The 10033-nt window shown below is 33.3% G+C and overlaps 1 protein-coding gene across 1 annotated transcript; it reads left to right on the top strand.

The window, feature by feature from the left end:
• Window positions 1–347: 347 nt before the first annotated feature.
• On the top strand, window positions 348–9393 carry LOC141286472 (uncharacterized). Its single transcript, XM_073818509.1, has 5 exons — window positions 348–479; window positions 1806–1854; window positions 1941–2009; window positions 6266–6350; window positions 8383–9393. Exons 1-5 carry the CDS (start codon window positions 411–413, stop codon window positions 8435–8437), a joined length of 327 nt encoding a protein of 108 aa, XP_073674610.1. The 5' UTR covers window positions 348–410; the 3' UTR covers window positions 8438–9393.
• Window positions 9394–10033: the final 640 nt, after the last annotated feature.

Below are 10033 nucleotides of genomic sequence, written 5' to 3'. Positions count from 1 at the left end.
AAACGGATACCTCTTTGAACAATATTCACGCAGTTTTCTTCCATGTCTGTCAAACACCTCAAAAAACGTTATAAGCCCCAAAACAAAAACAGTAAACAAACAGTAAACATGACTCATGTACTATATATTCAAAGTCTTATATGAGATACTTACGTACTTTATTTATTTAGGCTATTTATTTAGTTCACGCCTGTCTAGACAGATAATGAACAACTTTTTGAATGGATCTGATTATGCAAATTTAACCAGAGGCTGGTGGCCGGATTGTTGCCCCGCCCACTGGCTATACTAACCCCGCCCACTTTAAAAGCAACCTAAGGGGGGATTTTACATTGTTTTGTTTGAGCCTCATTCGCAATTTTGCGCGTTTTATGATGATCACGGGAGGAAACACAAACACGCGCTGAAACATGTGGACGGAGGTGAGAAACAACAACAGCTCTGTTCATGAAGAACCACAGGACCACAATCTCACCCAGGTACAAGCAAACAAACAAACACACAAGAAACAAACTCCTCTGCAGTGCATGTGTTATAAATGCTAAATGCACCATGTGTTTATAGGCTCTTTGAAGACATGAAGCGTATTTTAAAAATGAGGAAAATACCGTTTTATTGCAAATGTAGAAATTAGGTTAGTGTATCAAAATGACACTTTTTTTTATTAGTATTTAGTGAAGTAAAGTACATTTTGTATTTACAGCACAGATCAAATGTTTGAGGAACAGGACTTGGGAAACAGTAAATCTCTCTTGCTCCCTCTCTCTCTCTCTCTCTCTCTCTCTCTCTCTCACTCTCTCATTTCCTGTCTTCCAGCATGTTTTGGAAACTTTCAGTCATTGCATAGTTTCTTATCTTTGTTAAACAACTGTGCTGGGACATGCTCCCCTCTCTCTGTCTGTCACATATGAGTGCTTGGATAGGATAGGTTTCAGTAATCCACAGACTTAATACTGCTTTTGACAGATATGATAAAAATGACATGCACTTACATTTGATGAATACTCCAGCTTTAATAGTGGCCTCGAAAAGGTGTTTGATTGTACAGGTCACCCCTTATGGATGCCACCATGTTGGAATCACATGACTAGCCAAATACTACTCGCTTTATCTCCATAACCAGCCATTTTCTGTTACAAAATAAATAAAACATAGGTGAGAAATACACCTGTGGGCAGGTAATGTCTACAATGACATCTTTATCTGAAAACTTGCGTGATATAAATCATATAGAGAAGGGCTTAGTAAGCAAGAAAGGGCAAAGTAGTTTGACAAACTAAAGTTAATAGGTGGTGAAGATACGCACAAGCAGTATTAATTAAGGTATTAGCTTAGTATTTCACATACCTGACAGGAAATCATAAGAAGAAACACAAATGTTGTCAAGATTTTTGCCCTGGAAATCCTGGCTCAGTTTGGCCACAAACGCCTTTTGTACTTCAGACTGTTTTTGCACTCTTCTCTTTGATTTGTTTGAACTTTTGGCAGTCTATAGTACTCGAAATGTTTTTCCTAGTCTGACTGATTAATACAGGCCAAAACACGACAATAATTGACCATTTTCAGCAGCAGAAATCAGCAAAATATGCACATTTTGTTTGGTTCAGTGGCATTGTTTACATTCAGTGCTGCCAATAGCTCTTAAACAACTTACTTTATAGTGTAATGTCATCTTATGCTTATTTATTTCACCTTTCTGTTAAGGTATTAAACACTCACTTTTCATTCATTCAGTTTTAGAAGGATACAAAACAAGCCCCGCCCATTATTTTCTTATTGAATAACCTGTTGTTTTCTCTCTCCAGATAGTTTCCCCAGTGTCTTCATGGCTCCCTCCCAGCTCTGATAGAAATGGTAAGACAACAAACAGCCTTAATTACATCATGTTAATGATAGTTTTGCACATGTAAGCTTTAACTTCATCTTCATTGTCTCTAAAGGCTCAGTTACTGCCAGTCCACCCCCTCTCGCTGAGACCCCCATGAACAGAGAGAGTGGAATCATACCAGGTAAGATCTCACTTTTTTCCATTTTTGACAGTCACAATAGAGTGCAACAGTGAGCAATCACTTTTTTTCACTGTCATTCAAAAGTTTGGGGTCAGTAAGATTTTTACAATTAATTTGAGTTTTTAATACTTTTATTCAGCAAGGGCACATTAAATTGGTAGAAAGTGACAGTAAAAACTTTTATAATGTTACAAAAGATTTTTTATTTCAAATAAATGCTGATTTCCATTACAAAGATTTTTATTTCAAAGATTTCTATTTCAAAAAAGTGCTGTTCATTTGAACATTTTAATTAAAGAATCAAGAAAAAAAATATTAAGATGTGTTTAACACTGATAATAATTAGGAAAGTTTCTTAAGCATCAAACCAGCATATTAGAAGGATTTCTGAAGGATCATGTGACACTGAAGACTGGAGTAACAATGCTGAAAATTCAGCTTTGCCATCAAAAGAATAAATTACGTTTTAAAACATTAAAATAGAAAATTAATTTTATATTGTAGTAATGTTTCACAATATTAATGTTTTTCCTGTATTTTTGATTAAAAAATGCAAACTTGGTGAGCTTTAGACAAGCAAAAATCTTACTGACCCTAAACCTTTGAACAGTGCACATTTCTAAATTAATTTTCTCCTTCGGCATTTACTTAAAGGGATAGTTCAAAATGAAAATTTTGTCATTAATTACTCACCCTCATGTCGTTCCAAGACCGTAAGACCTTCATTCGGGGTTCGTACACTGTAAAAAGTTTTCACCAGTTTCAACTTAGGCACTTAAGTTCAGCAGCTGCCTTAACATTTTAAGTTAAATCAACTTAAAATACAAGTAATTAAGTTATGAGTTGAAGTACTTGAATTTGACTTTTTGAAATTTAAGGCCTGAACCAGAAGCCAATCGAGCTAAGCAAGTAGTAGTACTGACAGTGTAGTGTAAACATGGCTGAACATGCAAGGAACAGATTAACTAAATCATTTGGGTCATTTACGCTGGAACCGCCAACATTGATTCAAACTCGTGACTTTGATCATTAATTTAAAGCGATTTCTTAGCAAAAAACAGATCAAATTAAAAGAGCCATTCAGTTTTAGAATTTCGACATTGCTTGTAATGATTTTAAAAAGCATGTATTGATAGGTGAAACAGAGCCTTTTCTAAACTCCGAATCAGTTAAACCATTGCTTCGAAAAATGATTCACTGTTTTGAAGTGCTACAATCGGATCGCACATCGCAAATCATTTGTTTAAGATTGTGACTTCAAAACATGTATCGTGAATTATTTGATTTAGTTTAGAACTTTGATCAGAATAATTTGATTCATATCGGGACTTTGGAGCATTTGATTTGGATCAGAATGTGAATTGAATGATTCAAATCAAATAATTCCTGATACGCAATTTGAAGTCCTGATCTAAATCAAAAGATTTGCGATACGCAAATTTCCAATCTTTTCTACTGTTTAAAAAAAAAAAATTGGGAAAAAAAAGATCTGTGAAATTTCTTTGAAATCCTGATCTGAAACAAATGATTTGTGAACCCGCACCGAAGTCCTGATCCGAATCAAATGATTCACAATCCATGCTCTGATGTTCTAATCTGAAGCAAAAAAATTGTGAACCTGTGGCAAAGTTCCGATCTAAATCTAAAATGATATCCGATCAAATTCAAAAAAGCTGTGCTTTGAAAAGTCTTAAAAGTCCTGGGATTTCATTTTACAGTATCTGCACGAACCCTGTTCGTTCATCTTCAGAACACAAATTAAGATATTTTTAATTAATTCCTTTCTGACCCTGCATAGACAGCAGTGCAACTGACACATTCAAGGCCTAGAAAAGTCATAAGAACATCTGTAAAACAGCCCATGTGACATCAGTGGTTCAACCTTAATTGTATGAAGCTATGAAAATACTTTTTGTGTGCAAAGAAAACAAAAATAATGACTTTATTCAACAATATGTTTTCTTGTAGCTTCATTGTTTTGCTATAAAATTAAGGTTGAACCACTGAAATCACATGGACTATTTTATCAATGTTCTAACTGCCTTTCTGGACCTTCAACGTGTCAGTTGTGTTGCTGTCTTTGCAGGATCAGAAAACTCTCCGATTTCATCAAAAATAGCCTGTTTTGTGTTCCGAAGATGAACAAAGGTCGTATGGGTTTGGAACGACATGAGGGTGAGTAATTAAAGAATTTTCATTTTTGAGTGAACTATCCCTTTAATGAGTTTTATGCCATGAACCAAACCAGCCAGCTCTGAGATGAACCATTACATTACAACAGAACGATGTTTGTTTGGTGACAGCTCTTCCTCTTTTATTATTACTTTCTTCCTCAGTCGCATTCGGTAAGTCTTCCCAAGATCTCCTTTGCTGGCTGAGAGGTTTTTATGACTTAAAACATGACGTATGCCTCCAAAACAAGTTCTGTCAAAACACAACCTTTGGGAACGTGATTTATCTGTGACCTCTCCTCTCTTAGTGCTCTGTCTCCTGTGAATGACGTTTTTCTTTTTCTCTTCATGTTCTGAGAAGAGCGCAAATCAAGTGTGAAAATAAACATTTGATTTCACAACTTTTGTCAGGAAGAAACGACAAGGGGTTATTTTGTGTAAAAATATCAATGCTGTGTATACACAGCATTTCTAGAGAATTCTGGTTGTACTGAGAAGTATTCAAGGGTGTGTGGGTCTGTGAGAAAGGATGCTGTTGAATTGTTATTAAACACTTGGGATTTCTGGAGAAGTGCAGAGCGTCAGAGGCTAAACTGATCATTTAATGAGGATACAACCTCATTTGCTTGCTAAATGTTTATGAGAATGTCATTGACCACACAAATTGAGACTTGAAGTATGGGAAATTTTATTGTATTACAAAAAATACTAAATTAACTAACCTGCAAACAAATACTGCTCCGGAATATCACTTTTTTTTATTTACTATATATTTTTATACATTTATTCACTATATATTCTATATATTTTTCTGCTCACCAAGCCTGCATTCATGTGATCCGAAGTACAGCAAACTTTTTAACTTTTCTATTTGAATATATTTTAAAACATTTATTCCTGTGATCAAAGGTACTTTTTCAGCATCCTGAAACCAATCTTTGATCTTTTAGAAATCATTCTAATATGGGGATTTGCTGCTCAAGATTGTTTTATATATATTTTCATAGAAATTAATACTTTTTAGCAAGGATTCTTTAAATTGATCAAAAGTGACGATAAAGACATTCATAATGTTACAAAAGATTTCTATTTCAGATAAATGCTGCTTCTGAACTTTCTGTCCATCAAAGAAACCTGAAAAGCAATAGTTTTTTAAGCAGCAAATCAGAATATTAGAACAATTTCTGAAGGGTCATGTGACTGGAGTAATGATGCTAAAATTCAGCTTTGAAATCAAAGGAATAAATTACATTTTAAAATATATTTAAATAGAAAACACTTATTTTAAATAGTAAAATATTTCAGAATTTACTGTTTTTGCTGTACTTTTGATCAAATAAATGCAGGCTTGGTGAGCATGAGAGACTTCTTAAAAAAACATAAAAAAATCTTACTGTTCAAAAACTTTTGACTGGTAGTTTATATATATTTTGTAATTTAATATGTGTATTTAATCTGTACATAAACATTTGATGTGTGATTAGAGATAGCAGCCGTAGTTTGCATAATTTCTCCTGACCACAGTGAGTAAGAGAAAGTGAATGTAAAGTGTTAAATCATAGTTCAGGGTTGATTTTCTTTTTTTTTTTTTTTTTTTTTTTTTTTTTTTTGCATTTCCCCTTTCCTTGTTTCAGCTTCCCCGCTCACAGGCTCAAACAGGTTTCCAAGTCATCATTGGAATTTTCCACCTCCCCCCGTTTCCTCATTACACTATATATCTCTTTAAGCACACACTGTTTATGTTTATATATGTCTTGATTTTCAGGGTCAGACTCCTTGATGAAAAACGGACTGTTCTTTCCCATTTATTGGGACCTTTGACTTTTCACATGCGTAATATCAGTTCATAAAGCAGCTGTGATGCTTCATAAGTAAGAGATTTTTACTAACAGTAGCAGAGTGTCCAAGCTGAATGTTTCACTGGAAATGATTTTTGGAGTGCAGATGATGAAACTGCAGCCTGTCATGCTCTATATCTGTGTTACTGATCTCATCTCTGGGTGGAGGATACAGATTATGCGCCTCTGTGGATGTTTTTCAGACTGCAGACAGCAGTGTAACAGGTGTATGTGTTTGTGTTTGCAGGTGCAATCGCTGCAGCAGTGTTCATAGGCTTTCTGTTAGCCCTCTATGCTGTTCTTTGGAAATGCATGGTTAAGCAACCAAAAAGGTATGAACTATACATCACTTTCACAAGGTGTGAGTGCAGTGTTGTGTTTTGTTTAATTTAGTTTTTTGTTTTGCTGTGAGTGTTTTTGTTTTACTTTGTGCTTTTTACTTTATATTTTTTGCGTTTTTATTTTCTTTTACATTTTTTTTGTTTTGTTTTCCCTAGTAAAAAAGTAATATATTTAAAATACATTTATTCCATACTAAGTATAGTTCAAATCTATTAACATATTTTCTGACATATCGCTCAAGACTTACTGATATAAATATTAGAAATAAACTTTATTTGGAGTACTTGTGCACAATGCAAATTTCTCTGTTTAATGTCACTACTGATGAGTTTTTTTTGATCTTTGAATAATAGTAATAGTATAGTAGCATTAAATAGAATGTATTTCAAATACATTTTAGTATATTTATTTTTCACTGGGATTGTGTTTTGTTTTGCTGTGTGTGTGTGTGTGTGTGTGTGTGTGTGTGTGTGTGTGTTTTGTTTGTTTGTTTTGCTATGTGCTTTTAACTTTGTTTTGTGTTTTTATTTATTTATTTATTTTGGTTCTTGTTTTTGTGTTTTGCGGAGTACTTTTTGTGGTGTGCTTTTTGTTTTTTGTTAAGCTTTGTGCTTTTTACTGTTTTGCGTTTTTATTTTTTTTTGCTGTGTGCTTTTTGCTTTGCTTTATTTTATATTTTTGTTTTGCTTTGTTTTTGTTTTGCTGTGTGCTTTTTACTTTGCTTTATTTTATATTTTTATTTTGCTTTGTTTTTGTTTTGCTGTGTGCTTTGTTTTTTGTTTTGTTTTGTGCTTTTTTGTTTTGTATTTTTCTTATTTTTTGTTTTGCTGTGTGCTTTGTTTTTTGTGTGTTTTTGTTTTTGTGCTTTTGTGAATTGTATTATTTTTTTTTTTTACTTATTTTTTGCTTTTGTTTTGTTATTGGGTTCAAAAGTATGAGAGCACAATTAAAACAAAAAAAGTTGTAACATTAATAATTATGACATATTCATTAAAACCTGCTTTCATTAAAAAAAGAGGGGTAAATCAAATTTTAACAATATTCTGAAATTTATTATTTTTTTTCTGTTCACAGTTTTTTTTTTTTATACTGATTATATATGTGTGCCATTCACAAGTTTCGGATCAGCAAGATTTTTTAAAAAGACGTTTCTTATGCTCATCAAGGCTGCATATATTTGATCAAAAATCCAGAAAAAAAATTTGATTTTGTGAAATATTATTGCAATTTAAAATAACAGTTTTCTATTTTAATAAACTTTAAAATATAATTTATTCCTTTGAAGCAAAGCTGAATTTTCAGCATCATTACTTGAGTCTTCAGTGTCACATGATCCTTCAGAAATCATTCTAACATGTTGATTTATTATCAGTGTTGAAAACAGTTGTGCTGCCTAATATTTTGTTGGAACCTATGATACTTTTTTATAGTGATCCTATAAAAAAAATAAGTTAAAAAGAACAGCATTTATTTAAAATAGTAATCTTTTGTAACAAAATAAACTACCATTCAAAAGTTTGTGGTCAGTAATTTTTTTTTTTTTTTAAAGAAATTACTTTTAGTCACGGCTGTGTTAAAGTAATAAACAGTGATGGCAAAGACTTATTGTTAGAAAAGATTTCTATTTTGAATAAATGCTGTTTTTTGTTTGTTTTGCTTTTTTTCCTTTTTTCCTTTTTATTCACCTAATAATTACACGTTCCAAAAAAATATGAATATTCAGCTTTGCATTACAGGAATAAATTATATTTTAAAATATAGTAAAATTATTTTAAACTGTAATAATATTTCACAATATTACTGTTTTTTTTTTTCTGTATTTTTGATCAAGTAAATGCAGTCTTTATGAGCACAAGAGAAATCTTTAAAAAACATTATAAATCTTACTGATCTTACTGATGGTTACACAATCAAAACTGTTACCAATAAAAAAAAAAGAATCCACTACTATTGGACTAACCGAATACATAAAACCATAGTGTTTAAATACCATATTTCTTTTTGTTTCATTGTCTCTATTAGGAGGAAAAAGCGAGTGAGCCTGAAGGCTCGTGAACAGAGATCTCTTGCATGCTGACTCGTGGACGGGACGTCTGCCAGAGATTCTGAGTTACTGATATTAGGTCAGAGCTTCTCTTGCTGTGTACAAGCACCCTCATGAACTGTGTTTAGGTCTTAACGCACACTGTTTGAGACAACATTTCATGCAAGAGGGAACTACATGCTTGTGTTATACACAATCATCAACAGATCAAAATCTGCTGTGTACCATAAGTCACCCATCAGGTTCTGGACTGGTCCGTTTGACAGTACGTATGTTATTCAGTCAGACCGGGGAGTTACATTTTAGAAAATGGTTGTGAAAATGTGAAACTTAGTCATAAAACTGATTTTGTATAGAAATAGCAAGCCCAAATGTGCTCTAGATGTGTATAGTTTACTTTGTCACAGCACAGAAAATGTCCACTAGATGGCAGATGGCTCAATGTTTTTTTTACAGATATAAAAGATAGACATACAGTAGGGTCTTTCAGTACAGGTTTATCTTTATAGACTTTAGAGACGTTTGTTTTATGGCTGATAGTTATGCTAATTAATACATGAAAGATATAATACTTTTAAAGAGATAAGGCCCTTGTTTTTATCCAAACATCCCCTTTGACCATAGTGAACTCTGCACCAGTGAATGAGTGCATGTGTTTGAAAGAGATTTCCATTATGCAGCAGTATTGACAGAAAGTGGCAGGTTTCTGGGTTAAAGTCTTTAGGTACGTGCGTGTTTGTGTGTGTGAGCGTAAGAATAGCATTTTTATTGCAGGTGCTTTGTTTGCACAATTAATGGACTGTTACGTATTTTAATTTTCCCATATGTCATTAAATTCACTGGTTCTCATTGTATAATTTGATTTTATTTTATTTTGAATTAGAATGTGTTCAATTCCTTCTAGTCTATGCAATTTAAAGATTTAGTAGTGTGGCTGTATGAAACTTGTTTTTCATTGCATATGCCAATAAATGTGAACTTTGATTTGATTTACTGTAAGATGATTTTATACAATAACATTAAAAGCTGTTTTAGTGATAGGCTTAAATATTTGAATACTTGCTAGACTGCTAGTTGAATATTCATATGAGGAAGCAATATTACAGTTCAGCGTTTATTTTGAGTGTTTTTAAATAGCGGGGTCCAATGCTGTTTCATGCATGTTAAGTTATTTACACCGTTAAAGAGTTGGATTCTCATGCTAAACATGGGCAACGTTTAAAAAAAAAAAAACGTTTCGGAAAGTTTTTTTTTCGATCATGGCTCTCAATTGCGTCCTGACGGGTGGAACTCGGTTGTGGCTAGAAGGGATACAGCTCCGACCGGAAACTAACAATGAAATTAATTTTTTCTCTTACTATAATAAAAAAAAAAAAAACAGTATTATTGTCGTACAGTGTGATAAAAATAACGTTAGATTGATGTGGGCATGCCCAGTAGCGAGAACTGTCTCCCTTCTAGTCTAAACAGTGGAACTCCTTGTATGGGCATTTCTCCCGAAAGAGCGCGCCCGCGCACACATCGACCAGAGCGAGCGCAAGAGCGCGCCCAACGACGCTTCATTCGGCTGCAGCACCGCTGCACGGGACTCACTCGAGAAAAAAAGTCTCTAAAAAAAGTGTGGTTTTG

Source organism: Garra rufa, chromosome 15 (assembly GCF_049309525.1).
Source record: "Garra rufa chromosome 15, GarRuf1.0, whole genome shotgun sequence".
NCBI classification, from domain to species: Eukaryota; Metazoa; Chordata; class Actinopteri; order Cypriniformes; family Cyprinidae; genus Garra; species Garra rufa.
This window is presented reverse-complemented; position numbering and strand designations above follow the sequence as displayed.

Bases quoted from the DNA above. Each gene is read 5' to 3' on its own strand.
- LOC141286472 (XM_073818509.1), top strand. From the start codon at position 411: ATGTGGACGGAGGTGAGAAACAACAACAGCTCTGTTCATGAAGAACCA. The intron at 1,855-1,940 runs GTAAGACAACAA...TTGTCTCTAAAG, and splicing joins TCCCAGCTCTGATAGAAATG to GCTCAGTTACTGCCAGTCCA. The intron at 6,351-8,382 runs GTATGAACTATA...TGTCTCTATTAG, and splicing joins ATGGTTAAGCAACCAAAAAG to GAGGAAAAAGCGAGTGAGCC.